We start from the raw sequence: 20,006 nt of genomic DNA on the forward strand, positions 1-20,006 counted from the left end.
TTTAATGTGAAATAGAATTTGATTTCAAATTAATCCAATACCTTGGTTAGGAAATTACTTAAAAATATCTCTATATGTAATTGTTTTGGAGAAACAGGGTGTTACTATAATGATTACATTAAAGTGAGACATGCCGAAACCGGTTTGGCTCAGTGGGTAGAGCGTTGGCCTGCGGACTCAAGGGTCCCAGGTTCGATTCCGGTCAAGGGCATGTACCTTGGTTGCGGGCACATCCCCAGCAGGGGGTGTGCAAGAGGCAGCTGATCGATGTTTCTCTCTCATCGATGTTTCTAACTCTCTATCCCTCTCTCTTCCTCTCTGTAAAAAATCAATAAAATATATTTTTAAAAAAATAATAAAGTGGGACATAATATTACTTAGTAATGATATATTTCAGGTGTTAGCAATTTCAACCATATAATGAAAAATACATAGACTGAAACTATAAACTTACCTTATAATTTGTCCTTCCTCTTCTGGAGTAGCTGGTCTTAATCCCAGAACTATGTGACATACCTAAAGAAAAAGTGGTAAATTAAACTTCATTGACTGGTGCTAATGACTAGATTGTATTTTTCACAGTCTCTGCAGAGCTTTCAATTAATGAACTATTAATGAGTCACTTGAGCAAATTTGAACTTTAAATTTTAGCTAATTCTTTTTTTTTTTAATTGATTTTTAGAGAAAAGAAGGGAAAGGGAGAGAGAGAAACATCAATGTGAGAGTGAAACACTGATTGGCTGCCTCCTACTCGACCCCCTATAGGAGATCAAGCCCACAACCCAAGCATGTGCCCTGACCGGGAATTGAACTGGCAACCTTTCCATGCATGCAATGATGCCCAACCAACTAAGCAACACTGGCCAGGGCACCATAAAGTATTTATATAAATTGGGGCAAGAGAACTACTTTAGGAAAATAGTTAAAATCTAGCAAGTTCTATGACTTTTCACTCCTGGTTGCTTTTCTTCTCTCTTTGTCCCTCAATTTTTCTTGGACCTTATAAAGAATAAAAATATAAATAAATAAAATTAAGAGACACCTTGAAACTAAGATAATCTTCTAACTAAAGAGACTGTATACTTTGAAAAAATTATAGTTGCCTACTAATGACCCATCTCTCTGTTCACACTATCTCACTTGTTAGGAAGGGCCTTTAAAAAAGATTAAGAGTGAAGAAAAAGCAAATTATGATGGCTTTTATGGTTCTCTGTAAGTCTACATGCTTCTCTATCATGAGTTATGATAAGATAAATAAACAATATCACCTATATTCTGCTTTCCTATCTCCCACCATCTTGATTTTGAGAAGGTTCAAAAGGCACTCATGTTCTATCCTACCATCTTTCAGGCATGTATAGGATAAGGTAGTTCTATTTAACTAGTATCATATGTGGTTTTGCAGTCCAGTTGCATTAACTACTAAATAATGGAAAATATATAGAATTACTGGTACTACTAACCTCTGAACCTGTCATTTACATTAAACGTACCTGGAAAAGGAGATTCAAAAATTCATTGGCAAGTACATTTTTCACACTCCAGATCTGATAGTCTTCTAGAGTAAGATGGCCCATCTGAAAGAGAAACAATATTAAAAAGATCTCATGCTAAGAATGTCATTTTTTTATAGCAATTGAATAAAATCTGGTTTATTAAACTTATATTGGTCATTTGTCTGAAAACAAAGCAATAATTTAAAGTAGATTCTAGCCTAGCCCTGTGGCTCAGTGGCTGAGCATTGACCCATGAACTAGGAGGTTATGGTTCAATTCCCAGTCAGGGCACAAGCCCGGGTTGCAGGCTTGATCCCCCATAGGGGACATGTAGGAGGCAGCTAATCAATGATTCTCTCTCATCATTGATGTTTCTATGACTCTTTCCCTCCTCCTTCCTCTATCTGAGTTAAAAAATATATATATTTAAAATAAAGTAGAGCCCTAGCTGATTTGGCTCAGTGGATAGAGCATTGGCCTGCGGACTGAAGGGTCCCAGGTTCCATTCCGGTAAAGGGCACATGCCCCGGTTGTGGGCTTGATCCCCAGTGGCGGGCATGCAGGAGGCAGCCGATCCATGATTCTCTCTCATCATTGATGTTTCTATCTCTCCATCTTCATTCCTCTCTGAAATAAATAAAAATATATTTTAAAAAATAATAAAATAAAGTAAAGTAGATTCTATGTGTTCATATGACAAGTAGTCCAGCTAGCTAGAATAAGTTTAAAAGTGACAAGAATCTGTTAAAATAGTCTATGCTAATGAGGACACATCAACAATTTTGTTTCAACAAGACCTAGAAAATAACAGTATCTTCTTTTTTTTTTTTTTAATATATTTTTATTGATTTTTCACAGAGAGGAAGAGAGAGGGATAGAGAGTCAGAAACATCGATGAGAGAGAAACATCGATCAGCTGCCTCCTGCACACTCCCCACTGGGGATGTGCCCGCAACCAAGGTACATGCCCCCGACCGGAATCGAACCCGGGACCCTTCAGTCCGCAGGCCGACGCTCCATCCACTGAGCCAAACCGGTTTCGGCAACAGTATCTTCTGTTTCAAGCGTTACCTATGGAAAACTACAAAAAGCTCTGGGTAGGGAAAATTGAGGGTTTTTTTTTGTTTGTTTTTTTTTTGAGGCAAAACCTAAGATTCCACTGTAGCACAAAGACCAATATATTAATAGGTCATGAAAAAGTGGTGTGGGACATGCAGGATGTGATATATAAACTGGAGGATTGGGTAATTTCCTTTATAAAACAACAGTACATTGTGGCTAAGGAACACACTTAAATTAATACTGTGAAACTGAACTGAAATGTGGCACAAAAATAACAACTTCCAGGCATGCCTTCAAGCACCTCCCTTAGGACTTGCAATCTCTAGGCTTCAATGTGGGGAGGATTAAAATTCTTGGGGAAAATGAAAAGTTCACTTTTGAAATTTCAGAGAATTTTAAGGTCAAAACATAGTGGGTTCATTTCTCTTCACCTTCAAGGAGAAATCTGATGCTTTATTCAAATCCGCATTAAGCTACTAGTTCAAATCCCAACCCAAGCTTGTGACCTCCAGCATTGATGTTCTTCATTGACTAAAGCTGACTGGGTCAGTTTAACTCCTGATCGAAGAGTCTGAGTATAAATAACCTAGTCCTTTCATTCTAACAACCTTCTAAGACCTTCTTAGAAACATCTAGCAATATTATCAGACTTCTTAAAGATTTAATATCTACTTTACATTTCTCCAAAATGCAGTTTAACATTACATTTTTATAAGTTGGGTAAAGCAACATTTTTGTGTTGCCAAAGAGCACCAAAAATTACATATACCATGTAGAAGACGACATATACTTTTTCTTGTCTGGCAAAAATATAACCAAGTATTTCATACTTCATGTATTCAACAATTACCTAATAACCCTAGATAAATAATGTTTTTAGCTTTTATTATTTAATGATATTGATATATTCTCTTCTCACTATAAAATAACCATATACAATAAGGAAAGATCTTAAAGCACTGTAATTACTGACTTTCAGGCTACAATTTCTATTAAGTATGTTAATGCCAATCTAAAGGTACAAAATAATGGGTAATATAGGCACAATCTGGTCACAAATGGATATGGTTAATAGCTTTGGCTGAAAGGTCCAAGTTCCATTCTAAAATGCTAACCACCCTGGACAGTGTGGCACAGTGGATGAGAATCAACCCAGGAATTAAGAGGTCACTGGTTCGATTCCCTGTCGGGGCACATGCCTGGTTTTCAGGGTTGATCCCCGGTAGGGGGTGTACAGGAGGCAACCTATCAATGATGTTTCTCTCTCATCAATGCTTCTATCTCTCTATTCTTCTCCTTTACTCTCTTTCTAAAAAATCAACAAAAAATATTAAAAAGTAAAAAATCAAATAAAATGCTAACCATTTCATTATCATGGTTACATGGAGCTGAAACAGCTAAATTATCTTTTTAATGTTCACAGCATAGCCAGAAGTAGCAACTTGATCTTATATAAAAACTAGAGGCCCAGTGCACGAATTCGTGCATGGGTGGTGTCCGGCCAGCCTGGCCCCAATTGGTGGATTGGGGCTGGGCCTGTAGGGAGAAGGAGAAGGTGGGAGTTTGGAGGTTGGCCAGCCAGCCCCACCTCTGATTGGTGTGGGGTGTACCAATCAGGGGTGGAGCTGGCTGGGGGGAGGAGCTGTGGGCCATTCAGGGTGGTAGGGGCTGATCAGAGGTGGGGCTGGCTGTGGGGAGGGGCTGTGGGTGGTGGGCCAGCTGGCCCCAACCCAGAATTGGGTGCGGGGGCTGATCTGGGGGAGGGGGAGGGGTTGTAGGAGGTTGGCTGGCTGGCCCCACCCCCTACTGGAGTCAGGGGGACGATCAGGGGTGGAGCCACCTGAGGGGAGTGGCTTCGGTGGTGGGGGCCCATCAGGGGTGGGGCCAGCCAGGGGGAAGGACCATAAGAAGTTGGCCGCTGCCCCACCCCGATTGGGACAGTTCACGGGCCGCAGTGGGCATCATAGCAACCAGTCGTTCTGGTTGTCTCGGTGATCCAGTCGCTGGCTTTATATATATATAGATAGACAGCAATGAATACCAGTTAATAAGACTGATTATTCCTTTTGGAATTGTGATTGAAGAAAGAAAAAACACTGATGTTACTTTTTAATCTAAGCTTCTATAACCAATCTGCTACTTGGAAAGGCTCAAATTAACTCAAATATGCCTCACAATATGTAGCTTATTTTCAATTTCACAGGGACACACACACACACATCACAACAAATCAAACTACAGGAGTAAACCTAACAGTCAGTAATAAATATCAAACTAAAAAATTAAAGGATTTATTCTTTATAAAGTACATGCTTATTCTGGCTAGTAGTCAAGAACTCGAGAGGGGGTCGAGAATATGTTTGTATATTTTCAGAAAACAACTCCAAGACCATGTGGATTCCTGCAACAGAGAGGAATTGACAGGACTGCTCCAGCCATGAAGACAGAAGAGAAACAGTCCAGAGATGGAAGATGCTGACGATGCCTTGCCATACTAGCAGTCAGCAGCTGTGCGTTGCCCAGGACCAAACCAGAGAGGTCGGACCTGCATTACCACCATTTGTCCACCATACAGAACTGAAATATCATTGCTGACATGTACACATAAGGAACTCTTTGACATTGAAATTGTGACTCAAAAGAACTGTTGGCCCAGAAAGAAACTCACTACAGACTGATTCATTTGCCTCTCAGCATAACCATTATGGCTTGTCTCATTTTCGGTTCTTACAAGTGTATTTCTAGTATCACATGATCTCACTCATCTAGGGGAAATAATGAACAACATAAACTGATGAACAAAAACAGACCCGGAGACAGGGAAGCATCGATCAGACTGTCAAACCTCAGAGGGAAGGTAGGAGAGGGTGGGGGTAAGGAGGAGAGATCAACCAAAGGACTTGTATGCATGCATATAAGCCTAACCAGTGGTCACGGACAACAGGGGGGTGGGGGCATGCGTGGGGAGGGGTTTGGGATGGGAATGGGTGGATGAGGACAAATATGTGATACCTTAATCCAGGGGTCCTCAAACTTTTTAAACAGGGGGCCAGTTCACTGTCCCTCAGGCCGTTGGAGGGCCGGACTATAGTTTAAAAAAAAACTATAAACAAATTCCTATGCACACTGCACATATCTTATTTTGAAGTAAAAAACCAAAATGGCAAAAACACCCGCATGTGGCCCGCGGGCCGTAGTTTGAGGACACCTGCCTTAATCAATAAAGAAATTTTTTAAAAAATGAAAAATAAAAATTCATTTTCAAAGAAAAGAAAAAAAAAAGAACTTGAGACAGCCTTACCAGTACTACTTAAAATAAAAATAAAAAAACTCTTTTAGGAATACATGGACACCCAGATTAATATTAAAAAATCATTATTCGAATGCCTATCATAATTTGTTAGTTTTGCCCCTGTTCCTGACTTCATATAAATGGGATCATACAGTATATTCTTTTTGTGGGGCTTCTTTTGCTCAATATAAGGTTAGCCTTACCATTACTTATTAAAATGAAAGAAATAAAAATTATAAACTATTTTGACAAGGGCTGGTCTACTTAATTTTTATAAAATGCCTAGCTAATAAATGTTTTTATACATAAAACACATGGAATGGACTGTCTTTAGAGTCAACCTGGAGGTACTGTTACCACAGATCCAAATAAGCAGTTGGTAGGGATGATACAGAACAGATTAAAATATTATATGCTATATATCCCTATTTTTGGTACATGGTATTTTTAGAAAAGGATAAGTTAGCCCTGGCTAAACTCACCTTTGTGGTGTCATGTGTACTCAATATGCCTTCTACAATATCAGATAGATCCATATGTAATTCCTTTAAAAAAAGAAATTAAAAGGAGCAATTAGAAAAGAATTGATACCATTTTTATTATTCAGTGGCCAAAATCTACACTAATAAAAGAGAAAGATGCAAATTGACCGTACCTTTGCAATGCCCACCAGTCAATCAGGAGTGAGTATGCAAATTAACCCAAAAAAGATGGTGGGTTAATTTACATATGCAGGCGCCGAGCGGCCGGGGGTGGTGTGGGACACTTATGTCATCGCCATGGTGACGACGCAGGCATTCCACACTGCCCCAGCAGCTCTGGGCCTCTGAGCAGCATGGGAAGACTGAAAAGTGGCGCCGGGCCGGAACAAAGGCAGAAAGGCAGCTCTAGGCCAGAGGGAAGGCAGTGCCAGCAGCCAGGGGAAGGAAGGCCCATTCTTGCACGAATCTTCGTGCATCAGGCCACTAGTATACTATATTTTGACTAAGTATTTTTATTACCATAAATAGAATTTTATATTTGCTTTAAAAAATTACAATAATTATTCTGTAGTTTGATTCTTACTTTATACAGTTTATTAAATTTTCTAAGACAAATTCTCTACCCAATTTTTCATCTTCAGCAATGAATATTTTGAGTAGCATAATTCAGCAACTAACAGTAATAATAAATCCTTTTCATTCTCTGACTTTTAAAAAATTCTCCACTCCATTTTCTGGAAGTTACATACAATAAGATGTTTAAAATCAGAACTTACTGGGATATCATCAGTGCGGTTGTCCTTCCAGACCTCTAAAAGTGCAACCACCATGTCTCGCAGTTCAACCCTAGAGAGAACTCCATCGCGGTCAACATCAAACACCTTGAAGCAAACTAAAAAAAAAAAAGAAAAAAAAAAAGAAACTCTTATGAAGGGGAATTAGTTTATGTTTACAAGTACAATACATTTCACTAGAAGGTGCTCTAGTAAAATGACTGAGTTTCTCAAGCAAGTATATCCTAGATTAAGTTCTCATCTGGAGCAGACATAGAAATATGTCATTGAAGTCCCCTGAACATGCAGAATTATCTGCACACTTCATTAATCTGTCTCTCTCAAATTTGAAAACAAAAAAGGGGGCCAATAAATACTACCATACCTAACAGGTTTTAAGGAGGTAATTTAAGCCCTTAATTTCTTATATTTAAAACTGATCACTGAAGAGTTGATTCTTCTAATGATGAAAATATTCAATCTATATTAAGAATCAATGGGAACAAGCTGGTATTAAGATAGTCTACTTCCATTTTGCCTCTCCAATAAAAGTAATACACACTCAAGGTTTTGCCAAAGAACAATTTCAACTTTTTAAAAAAATATATATTGATTTTTTACAGAGAGGAAGGGAGAGGTATAGAGAGCTAGAAACATCGATGAGAGAGAAACATCGATCAGCTGCCTCCTGCACACCTCCCACTGGGGATGTGCCCACAACCAAGATACATGCCCTTGACCAGAATTGAACCTGGGACCTTTCAGTCCGCAGGCTGACATTCTATCCACTGAGCTAAACTGGTTAGGGCCAATTTCAATTCTTCAATGAAGTTTATATACGATACTAGAGGTCCGATGCACGAAAATTCGTGCAAGAGTAGGCCTTCCTTCCCCTGGCTGCCAGCACTGGCTTCCCTCCAGCACCTTGGACCCGGGCTGGCTTCCCTCCGGCCCTGGCTTCATTAGGAAGGACATCCAGAATACATCCGGTCTAATTAGCATATTACCCTTTTATTATTATAGATGATAAGAATTAGAAATATAAGCACTTTGCTAATTAACTCCAAATGAATCACCAGTTTGTTAACTTTCAGTGGTCCATCAGCAAAGAATTTTAAAAAGTTTTTTTAAATATATTTTTATTGATTTCAGAGAGGAAATGAGAGGGAGAGATAGAAACATCAATGATGAGAGAGAATCATTGATTGGTTGCCTCCTGCATGTCCCCTACTGGGGACTGAGCCCGCAACCCAGGCATGTGCCCTGGACCGGAATTGAACTCGGGACCCTTCAGTCCACAGGCCAACGCTCTATCCACTGAGCCAAACCAGCGAGGGCTTAAAAAAGTTTCTAAGTCCATAATTAAGATCAAGTGAGAAACAAAAATTTTAGCCACTCTTTTTAATATTAGCACTTTATTTTATTTTTTGTTAACCTTCACCTGAGGCTATTTTTCCACTGATTTTTTAGAGAGAGTGGAAGGGAGGGGGAGAGACAGCGAGAGAGAAACATAGATGTGAGAGAGACACATTGATTGGTTGCCTCCTGCACGCTCCTCGACCAGGGCTGGGGATAGAGCCTGAAACCAAGGTACATGCCCTTGAACGGAATCAAACCCGTGCCCCCCCAGTCCACAGGCAGAGATGTTCTACCCACTGAGCGAAACTGACTAGGGCAGTGGTCGGCAAACCGCAGCTCGCAAGCCACATGCGGCTCTTTGGCCCCTTGAGTGTGACTCTTCCACAAAATACCATGGCCTGGGCGAGTCTATTTTGAAGAAGTGGCGTTAGAAGAAGTTTAAGTTTAAAAAATTTGGCTCTCAAAAGAAATTTTAATCGTTGTACTGTTGATATTTGACTCTGTTGACTAATGAGTTTGCCGACCACTGGACTAGGGCAATATTAGCACTTTAATGGGAACAAATAATTCTATATAATAAAGAGCTAATATGCTAATTAGACCAAACAGCTGAACGACCTTCCAGACGTCCTTCCAGACGACCTTCCGGATGACCTTCCGGACAAAGCCGGGGCTGTGAGGGGCTGCAGGGGCCAGCCGGGGCTGTGAGGGCCAAGCCCCTTGCCAAAATTTCGTGCATGGGGCCTCTAGTCTGTACATTTGTAGGTCAAACTAATGGTATATCATCATGAAAAAAAAAGAAGAAATCTAAGTTGTTAAGATTAAGTAATAATCTATTTCATACACCCCCAAAATAATTATGCTATTTAAGTGCATTATAAATATTACTGAAGGTCAAAATAGTCAAATAGCACACTCAAAACAGACAATATTTATAAGCTGTATTTTAGAAAGACACAGAGATAATAACCTTAGTAAATGTATCAGTATTAGGTACCAATTAAATGTAAATTGCGGCATTTTGTGAAATATGGTTAAGATTTAATAATGTAATATGCTTATAAATTATGCTATAACATTTTAGCTAGATTTAAATGACCAATTTAGTATTTAATAAAACTGTATTTTGAACATAAATTTCACTTTGCTATTAAAGTATTTATACAAGTCATAGAAAATGAGTTGTACTTCCAATTATGCAAGGCACTGAATTCCCTATATAGACTACCAGAAAATATTTACTAGGGGGGAAAAAAGAAAATATTTTTTAAACGTTTAACATTTTCAAATATATTATGGCTGAAATAGTTTCTTTATCATGAACTGTAAATTCATCAGGAAAATAAACCTCATCTATATATATAAAAGGCTAAGTCACCGTCTGACCATCCGGCTGGTACCTATGACACGCACTGACCACCGGGGGGGCAGACGCTCAATGCAGGGGCTGCCGAGCTGCAGTGACTTGGCAGCAGCGGTTCTCGGGTGACACACCCTGGAACCAGAGAGGGAGCCCAATTTCTCGCGGGGCCGTGCAATGCCACGATTCCACAATTCCACCTTCCGCTGTGGGTTATGTTGTTCCTGGGGCACTGTTGGCCCTGAATCTGGTTTACTGCACACTTGCATTTGCGTTCCACACCCGGTACAACAGCAACTTTGCAGAGTTCCCTCTCGCACTTTGGGACCTCTCAGGGGATGTCAGAGAGCCGATTTCGGCCCTATCCCCTCAGGCCAGGCCTAGGGACCCCAAATGCCAGAGGGACCCCCGCTCACTCCACAGATGCCCATGGTGCCGCCCAGTCCTGCCCCGCCAGTCACCACCTGGGACTGCCTGCATTAGTCCCTGCACTGGAGCCAGTGCTGCGAGCTGGAAGATCCCAGCATGAGTTTTCTTCCTATCCCCCCCTCCTCTTCTTCCTCCCCTCCCCTACTGCTCTGCAGACACCCTTCGAGCCATGGTGCTGCCCCAGGAATTCTAATTAATTTCCTTTCAATGTGCACGAATCCGTGCACCAGGGCCACTAGTTAATAATAACAAAGATACCAAACTACTCCACAGAGCAAAAGAATAGATGATTGACTCCTTAGAATGATTTAAATAAAATCTCAACATGAGATTGCTATATGCTAATCTGACAAAGTGATGAAAATTCAAGCCTTAATCCACAGATGATTTTACATGGATGAATACTAATTTTTTCACTGTATACTTGCAAATTTTGTGACAATATTTAACTTACATTTTTGTCTTTCAGCCAGGGGTCCCCTGCAACAGGCTGACAATCCACAGGATATCTCCTTAAAATCTATGTGATTGTCACGATTTTCATCAAAAGCATTAAACAAACCTGTAAAATAGGAAAAGACACGATAAACTACAGTGACCAAACTTCCTAATGTTATAACACTAGAGGCCCGATGCGTGAAATTCGTGCACGGGGGGGAGGGGGTGTTCCTCAGCCCAGCCTGCACCCTCTCCAATCTGGGACCCCTCAAGGGATGTCCAACTGCCCGTTTAGGTCCAATCCCTAAACGGGCAGTCAGACATCCCTCTCACAATCCAGGACTGCTGGATCCCAACTGCTCGCCTGCCTGCCTTCCTGATTGCCCCTAACCGCTTCTGCCTGCCAGCCTGATCACCCCCTAACCACTCCCCTGCCAGCCTGATTGATGTCTAACTGCTCCCCTGCCAGCCTGTTTGCCCCTAACTGCCCTCCCCTGCAGGCCTGGTCACCCCCAACTGCTCTCCCCTGCAGGACTGGGTCCCCCCCAACTGCCCTTCCCTGCAGGCCCGGTCGCCCCCAACTGCCCTCCCCTGCTGGCCTGATTGCACACAACTGCCCTCCCTTGCAGGTCTGGTCCCTCCCAACTTCCCTCCCCTGCTGGCCATCTTGTGGTGGCCATCTTGTGTCCACATGGGGGCAGCCATCTTTGACCACATGGGGGCAGCAATCTTGTGTATTGGAGTGATGGTCAATTTGCATATTACTTTTATTAGATAGGATAGAGGCCTGCTGCACAGGTGGGGGCCAGATGGTTTGCCCTGAAGGCTGTCCCGGATCAGGGTGGGGGTTCCCTTGGGGCATGGGGCAGCCTGGGCGAGGGGCCTGTGGTGGTTTGCAGGCCCCCCCAGTGACCCAAGCGGAGGCCCTGGTATCTGGGGTTTATTTATCTTCTATAAATGAAACTTTGTAGCCTTGAGCAGAGCCAAGCATCCTACTTGCTCCGTGGCCGCAGCCATTTTTGTTGGGATTTATTTATCTTCTATAATTAAAACTTTGTAGCCTTGAGTGGAGGCCTAGGCAGGCCAGGATGTGCGGAAAGCTTGGCTTCCTCCATCGCTGGGGGCAATTCAAGCCTCCTGCTCTCTCTAGCTCCATGGCTGCTGCCATTTTTCTTGGGATTTATTTATCCTATCTAATAATAGAGTAATATGCAAATTAGGCATCACTCCGTGACAAAAATGACGGCCCCCATACCCACAAGATGGCGGCGCCCAGTCCCCTCAGCCCCGCTGCTGGAGTGTCTGGCCTGTCCCACCAGCAAACAGAGCACTGAGAGCAGGGCATGGTTGCTTCCTTAGTGCTGCGGCAGTGGGAAGCCGCCAGGCCCTGCACACACAGAGCCGGCGGAGGAGCAGGGCCTTTCGCTGCAGCAGCAGGAAGCCGCCAGGCCCTGCGCCCACGGAGCCGGCGGAGGAGCAGGGCCTGTCGCCTCGGCGATCGGGAAGCTGCCAGGAGCCGGCGGAGGAGCAGGGCCTGTCGCCGCGGCGATCGGGAAGCCGCCAGGCCCTGCGCCCACGGAGCCGGCGGAGGAGCAGGGCCTGTCACCGTGGCGATGGGGAAGACGCCAGGCCCTGTGCCCATGGAGCCGGCGGAGGAGCAGGGCCTGTTGCCGCGGCGATGGGGAAGACGCAAGGCCCTGTGCCCACGGAGCCGGCGGAGGAGCAGGGCCTGTCGCTGCGGTGATCGGGAAGCTGCCAGGCCTGGCAAAGCCGGGCATGGCAGCTTCCTTAGTGGGGCAGTGGCAGGGAAGTCCCCAGACATGGCAGACAGAGCCCAGACAGCAGGGCTTGGGGGCTTCCTTAGTGGGCAGTGGTGGTGAGAACACCCCCAGGCCCTGCAGACAGAGCCTGGACAACAGGGCATGGGGGCTTCCTTAGTGTGTCCATGTCTGGGAAGCCCCCAGGCCCAGCAGACAGAGCACACTGCAGGGCATTGGGGCTTCCTTCACATGGCACATGGCGGCAGCAGGCAGAGAACGACAGCAGGGCATGGGGGCTTCATCTCCGTGGCTACAGGGAAACCTCCAGGCCCTGCAGAGAGCAGAGAACCATGGGAGTGGGCCTAAGCCATCAGTAGGATATCCTCTGAGAGCTCCTGGATTATAGAGGGTGCAGGTTGGGCTGAGGGACCCCCGTGCATGAATTTCGTGCACCCGGCCTCTAGTCTTCTATAATTGAAACTTTGTAGCCTTGAGTAGAGGCCTAGGCCTGCCAGGGTGTGCAGAAAGCTTGGCTTCCTCCATTGCCAGGGGCAACCCAAGCTTCCTGCTCTCTCCAGCTCTGTGGCTGCTGCCATTTTTGTTGGGATTTATTTATCTTCTATAATTGAAACTTTGTAGCCTTGAGTGGAGGCCTAAGCCCGCCAGGGTGTGTGGAAAGCTTGGCTTCATCCATTACTGGGGAAACCCAAGCCTCCTGCTCGCTCCATGGCCACAGCCATCTTGGTTGGGTTAATTTGCATATTTGCTCCTGATTTGCTGGTGGGCATGGCTTGTGGGTGTAGTGGAGGTATGGTCCATTTGCATATTACTCTTTTATTATATAGGACTAGAGGCCCGATGCATGAAATTCGTGCACGGGGTAGGGGGGAGTGTACCTCAGCCCAGCCTGCACCCTCTCCATTCTGGGACCCCTTGAGGGATGTCCGACTGCCCATTTAGGCCCGATCCCAGTAGGATCGGGCCTAAACGGGCAGTCGGACATCCCTCTCACAATCCAGGACTGTTGGCTCCCAACTGCTCGCCTGCCTGCCTTCCTGATTACCCCTAACTGCTTCTGCCTGCCAGCTTGATCACCCCCTAACCACTCCCCTGCCAGCCTGATTGATGCCTAACTGGTCCCCTGCCAGCCTGTTTGCCCCTAACTGCCCTCCCCTGCAGGCCTGGTCACCCCCAAATTCCCTCCTCTGCCAGCCTGGTCACCCCAAACTGCCCTCCCATGCAGGCTTGATCGCCCCCAACTGCCCTCCCTTGCAGGCTTGGTCCCTCTCAACTGCCCGCCCCTGCTGGCCATCTTGTGGAGGCCATCTTGTGTCCACATGGGGGCAGCCATCTTGTGTGGAGTGATGATCAATTTGCACATTACTCTTTATTAGATAGGATAGAGGCCTGGTGCATGGGTGGGGGCTGGCTGGTTTGCCCTGAAGGGTGTCCCGGATCAGGGTGGGGGTTCCCTTGGGGTGTGGGGCAGCCTGGGTGAGGGGCCTGTGGTGGTTTGCAGGCTGGCCATGCCCCCCGGTGACCCAAGCAGAGGCCCTGGTATCTGGGGTTTATTTATCTTCTACAACTGAAACTTTGTAGCCTGGAGCGGAGCTAAGCCTTCTGCTTGCTCTGTGGCGGCAGCCATTTCTGTTGGGGTTTATTTACCTTCTATAATTGAAACTTTGTAGCCTTAAGCAGAGGCCTGGGCCGGCCAGGGTGTGTGGAAAGTTTGGCTTTCTCCATCGCCAGGGGCAACCCTAGCTTCCTGCTCTTTCCAGCTCCGTGGCTGCCGCCATTTCTGTTTGGATTTATGTATCTTCTATCATTGAAACTTTGTAGCCTTGAGTGGAGGCCTAGGCCGGCAAGGGCAGGTGGAAAGCTTGGCTTCCTCCATTGCCGGGGAAACCCAAGCCTCCCTCCTGATTGGCTTATGGGCGTGGCTTGTGGGTGTAGCGGAGTGATGGTTAATTTGCATATTACTCTTTTATTAGATAGGATATTTATAAAAGCAGGCATGACTCCCATAAACTGGCCAAAAAATTTTTAAAGAGTTTATCAGTAGTTTCAGGAAGTTTTTTTTTCTTTTGATATAAGAATAACTAAAACTTAAGATCCTAGCAGAAATACATTACTATCACTTAGTGTTTGGTTATGTCTGCCTGTCTCTATCTTGTATCAATTTTAACAACTAAAAATGGCTATAGTATGCAAAATAAAATTTAATTAAAAATCCATCCCAAATCAGAAATTATTTAGAAAAATTGAGAAGAAAAAGGATTCCCCTAGCCGGTCTGACACATTGGATAGAGTGTCAGACTGCAGACCAAAGGGCTCCGGGTTCGATTCTGGTCAAGGGCATGTACCTCGGTTGCGGGCTCCTCTCCGGCCCAGGCCCTGGTGGGCTTGTGCAGGAAGCAACCAATCGATGTGTTTCTCTCACATCAATATTTCTCTCTGTCATTCCCTCTCTCTTCCAATCTCCCGAAAAAATATCCTCAGGTGAGGATTAACAAAAAAAGGAAAATAGTTTAACTGCACACTCAAAGATATAACAGACTATTCTTTTTATATTTTAATCTTTTTATCTCTATTGTTGAGAGTATTACAGATTTCTCCCTTCTTCCACTTCATTGCCCATCTCTACCCAGTTCCCACCCTGCCCCAAGCCTTCACCACCCTATTGTCTATGTCCACAAGTAATGCATATCTATCTATCTATCTATATCTATCTATATCTATCTATCTATAAACAGGGAATATGCTAATTAGTCAGACGTCACGACCGCTCAGGAGGAGCTACCCACGCAGATGGGCGAGAGGGGACTGCATGCCGCCCCTAGCCCCAGCGGCCGAGGGGAGGCTGGGGCTGGGGGTAGGCCACAGTGGAGACACAACACACGGAGAGGCTTGGGCTGGGGGTGGGCAGGAGCGGAGACACAACACACAGGAGTGCCTGCCCTCACCCCAGTGGACACAATGCAGTGGCCGGCGCTACATGGGTCAGGCGCGGGTCCCGCATCCCCCACCCCCCGCGGGGTGCCTCCTCGCATGGAGGGAGGCAGGGCCACCTCCTCGTGCAAGGGCCTCTAGTATGCATGTAAATTCTTTGGTTAAATTCTTCCTGCCCTCTGAGATTCTTCAGTTTGTTCCATGTTTCTATGCCTCTGGTTCTATTTTACTCATCAGTTTATCTTGTTCATTTATTTTTATTTTTAACATGCTGTTCTTAATAAGCTGCTATAAAGCTCTTCCATGAAGAAATGAAGAAAAATAACACATTATATTAAGAGAAAGAAATTCTATACTGTAGTCTTGTTTGTACTATGTAATCTTTTATAAATGAGTACTTAAATTTCAGAAAGAAAGGGGATTTATAATCCAATCCTGTGGTTTTCAAATATTTTATAAAAGGTAGAAATAAAATGATTTTGATTTAAAATGAAATGATTTAGCCCTAACCGGTTTGGCTCAGTGGATAGAGAGTCGGCCTTCGGACTGAAAGGTCCCAGGTTCAATTCTGGTCAAGGACATATACCTTGGTTGTGGGCACATCCCCAGTAGGAGGTGTGCAGGAGGCAGCTGATCGATGTTTCTCTCTCATCGATGTTTCTAACTCTCTATCCCTCTCCCTTCCTCTCTGTAAAAAATCAATAAAATATATATATGTTTTAAATGAAATGATTTATCAAATTCTCCAACTCAAAAAAGGTAAAAACACAGTTGTACTTTTTTATTTATTTATATATTTTATTGATTTTTCACAGAGAGGAAGAGAGAGGGACAGAGAGTTAGAAACATCGATGATAGAGAAACATCGATCAGCTGCCTCTTGCACACCCCCCACCGGGGATGTGCCCGCAACCAAGGCACATGCCCTTGACCGGAATCGAACCTGGGACCCTTCAGTCCGCAGGCCGACGCTCTATCCACTGAGCCAAACCGGTTTCGGCCAGTTGTACTCTTGAACTGGGTGAAAGCCCAGGGCCTTTATCAGTTCTGGCTATCCTAACAAGTAATTCTGAAGTACCCTAGGAATCTAAAGAATACAGATTATATATTCCAAGAATCTAATTCCATACCCTCAGTTTAAAGAGTAGAAAACTAAATAAAACTCAGTAGGGGGTTCCCCAAAGTAAGAAGTTTAAAAAGAAGAAGCAGAACCCAAATATTCAAGATTGAAATGATTTTGTGTGATATCACCTACAATTACTCTTTGTATCCCTAATGTTTTAAAAAGGTCATAGCATGCCTGGCTGGTGTAGTTCAGTGGTTGAGTATCGACCCATGCACCAAGAAGTTGCCAATTTTATTCCTGGTCAGAGCTTGTGCTCAGATTTCGGGTTCAATCCCTGGGGGGACGGGGGGGGGGGGGGCGGGGGGAGCAGGAGGCAGCCAATCAATTGATGTTTCTCTCTCTCTCTCTCCTTCTCCCTTCCAATAAAAACATATATATTTTTAGAAAGTCATAGAAATGGAAAGTTTAGAGCCAACAGGGACCTCAGAGATGGTCCAGTCCAGTAGTTTAATTTCTTTTGGTAGTTGGGGTGGGGGGAGGATATAGCAATGGAAACTTCTTATGTAAAAGGGAAAAAAGTAGAGGCACTCAAATTGAGGAAGAAGTGTGGCTAATAAAAAACCTTGGTCCTGGTTGGTGTGGTTCAGTGGTTACAGCATCAGCCCTGCCCACTTAAGGATCATGGGTTCGATTCAGGTCAAGGGCACATACCTGGGTTCGCTCCCAGGGCCCAGTTTAAGCATCTGCAGGAGGCAACCAGTTGATGTGTCTCTCTTGCATCTATGTTTCTCTCTCTACCTGCCTTCCCTCCCTCCTTTCCATTCTCTGAAAAGCAATGAAAAAAGTATCCTCATGTGAGGATTAACAAAAAACATACAAACAAAACAAAGCAAAAACCTGGAGCTCTGCCCATTCAGTGGCCATCACCCTAATCCCTGGCACCAGCTACTAAGGTACCTCATTGGAGTACAGCTTCATAGCCACTGACTTGGTCAAGCTTATTTATGAAGATATTCAGGTGAAGAAAGCCAAACTAATTTATGCAAGGTCACATAGGTAGAACAGGATGCTCAAAACTACAATCTTAATTCCCATTTTAGTTTTTTTCCACTAAACTCTGCTGCTATTTGCAAGAAACTTGCAAACCTGAAATATTATGGCCTTTTAGAGTTCAGATGCATTGGTTAATAATAAGAGATGGGCTCAAATCTGTTTACCAAAAAACACTTGTAGAAAAGAGAATGATTCCTACCTTCACTTAGAGATGGACGAATAGGTGGTGAAACCAACGGGCCAAATGTCTCTAAATCAAATCGTCCAGTCCGAGATTGAGCCTTCAGCAACCAATAACGTTTCTCCAGATCAATGATGTCTGATTCCTCCACTAAGAGTCATAGCAAACAAGATTATAAAACCTCTCAGCCTTCTCTTCTGGGCAGTTTATCTTAATAATATAACTTTCAAGGATATATTTTAATTTCCCAATTTAATTGCTAAAAAAACACCAATCTATCTAAAACAAAATTCTGAAACACAAATACATTGTATCTAAAATAGCATGAAAAGTAAATTTAAATTAACATAAAAGAGGTTTCAAAATAAAAAATTACTTTTGCAATTGCCCATTTAGTATACTGATTAAATCCAATATGTAGAATAAACAACTGAAACATTTCTTCTTGGCTTCCCATACCTTTTTTATCTGTACTTATTTTTTATCAGTTTCAATCTCTATCTGGGGTTTAAATCTCTATCTACATACATACTCTCTACTATAAACATTCTAAGAGCAGAATCCTTGTCTGATACATCCTGTCAATATGGTTACTATATACAAATTCAATATTTATTAAATGAAAGAGTATGATAAAAGATATTATAAGTAACAAACTCAATAATGATAGCAGAGTTAGAGGATTTACGATGTGACAGGTTATAGGAGCATCATGAAAACATGAACATTTTTCTTTCCTCACTCATCAGAAGATATGTATTTTTAAAACCACAGCTACGCTAACCATGGTTATAGTTTATATGTGCTTTCCCCCTCTTCAAGGTACTAAAGTATTTCTGATTAATTGATGTTTACATAATAACTAAATTAGAACACAGAAAAATCACACCAATTGCACCCCAAATTTTTTACCTTAATCTCCTTAAAAAACACAATTTCTTTACTGAAGTAGAAATGTGGGAAGACAAGTAGAACATATTTAGAGGGAAAAAATGATCAGATTGGTCCCGGTTACCATTAAAACCATGCTTTAGAGCTCCCTTTTAAACTCATGTTAACTATTCATTTTGGGTTACAGACTGCAGTTCATTAATTAAATATTTGCCAAAAACAAACTATGGTAAATGATATGTACTATATTATTATTATTATTATTATTATTACTCAAACACTTCGAATGAATTGACAGCTGAATACTTCTAAGAGGGAAGGCAGCTAACCTTATTTTCACTTAAAAAGGTAATAATTGCAGTAGTTGCTCTATTTGCAATTCATAAAACAACATCTAAAACATCTATACTAATAAAAGCATAGGTGGTCCTCGCGCCCTTGCATGTAGACCTCATGCCGCCACAAGATGGCTGGCAGGGGAGAGCAGTTGTGGGCGATCAGGCTGGCAGGGGAATGCAGTTGTGGGTGATCGGGCCGGCAGAGGAAGGCAGTTGGGGGCGACCAGGCCTGCAGGGGAGGGCAGTTGAGGGCAACCAGGCCTGCAGGGGAGGGCAGTTAGATGCGACCAGGCCGGCAGGGGAGGAATGTTGGGGGTGATCAGGCTGGCAGGGGAGCAGTTACGCATCAATCAGGTCAGCAGGGGAGCAGTTAGGGGGCGATCAGACTGGCAGGCAAAGTGGTTAGGGGCAATCAGGCAGGCGAGTCGTTAGGAGCCAGCAGTCCCAGATTGTGAGAAGGATGTCCGACTGCCGGTTTAGGCCTGATAGCACAGGGATCCCACAGGGATCAGGCCTAAACCAGCAGTCGGACATCCCCCAAGGGGTCCTAGATTGGTGAGGGTGCAGGCAGGGCTGAGTGACACTCCCCCGCCCATGCATGAATTTCATGCACCGGGCCTCTAGTATACTTTATAAACTATATAGGAATTAATTTATTACCCATCTATAGATATAATTTTTTCTGGTTCACAACAGCAGCATACAATATTCCTAACATTCTAAACAGTTCTTGGTCTGCACAATGGGCCATCCTACTGAAGTCCCACCATGTCAGAGGCTCCAGCTGCAGAAAAAACTCTTTAATGCCAGGATTTTATTCTACTTGTTAAAAAGCCAGGCAAAATATCCATGTGTTTTCAAATAGTAACACAGTTCTTCAACATTTTTGAGGAAACAACCTTCTCAAAAGCAATGACCTTCTGAGAGGTACTTAAAATGGCTGTAAGCCTTATATAATTTACAACAAGATAAAGGATAAACAAGGAGGGACATGCAGATGTACTATTGGCTTATGGTCTAAGAATCACTAAAATACTTTCTTCGTATTTAAAGTTTTTAACACTACAAACTAAAATG

General features: G+C 43.6%; 1 protein-coding gene across 2 annotated transcripts in view; it reads right to left on the reverse strand.

The window, feature by feature from the left end:
• The window catches only part of USP32 (ubiquitin specific peptidase 32), a 124,354-nt gene that overhangs the window by 51,277 nt on the left and 53,071 nt on the right, over positions 1-20,006 (reverse strand). For both annotated transcript variants that reach the window (XM_054708936.1, XM_054708935.1), the window contains exons 6-11: positions 17,719-17,850; positions 10,708-10,815; positions 7,109-7,224; positions 6,333-6,395; positions 1,494-1,577; positions 455-516 (exon numbers count right to left, since the gene is read on the reverse strand). In XM_054708936.1, the coding sequence (XP_054564911.1) occupies positions 455-516; positions 1,494-1,577; positions 6,333-6,395; positions 7,109-7,224; positions 10,708-10,815; positions 17,719-17,850 (565 nt within the window). The remainder of the gene's footprint in view (positions 1-454; positions 517-1,493; positions 1,578-6,332; positions 6,396-7,108; positions 7,225-10,707; positions 10,816-17,718; positions 17,851-20,006) is intronic.

Source organism: Eptesicus fuscus, chromosome 20 (assembly GCF_027574615.1).
Source record: "Eptesicus fuscus isolate TK198812 chromosome 20, DD_ASM_mEF_20220401, whole genome shotgun sequence".
Taxonomy (NCBI): Eukaryota; Metazoa; Chordata; class Mammalia; order Chiroptera; family Vespertilionidae; genus Eptesicus; species Eptesicus fuscus.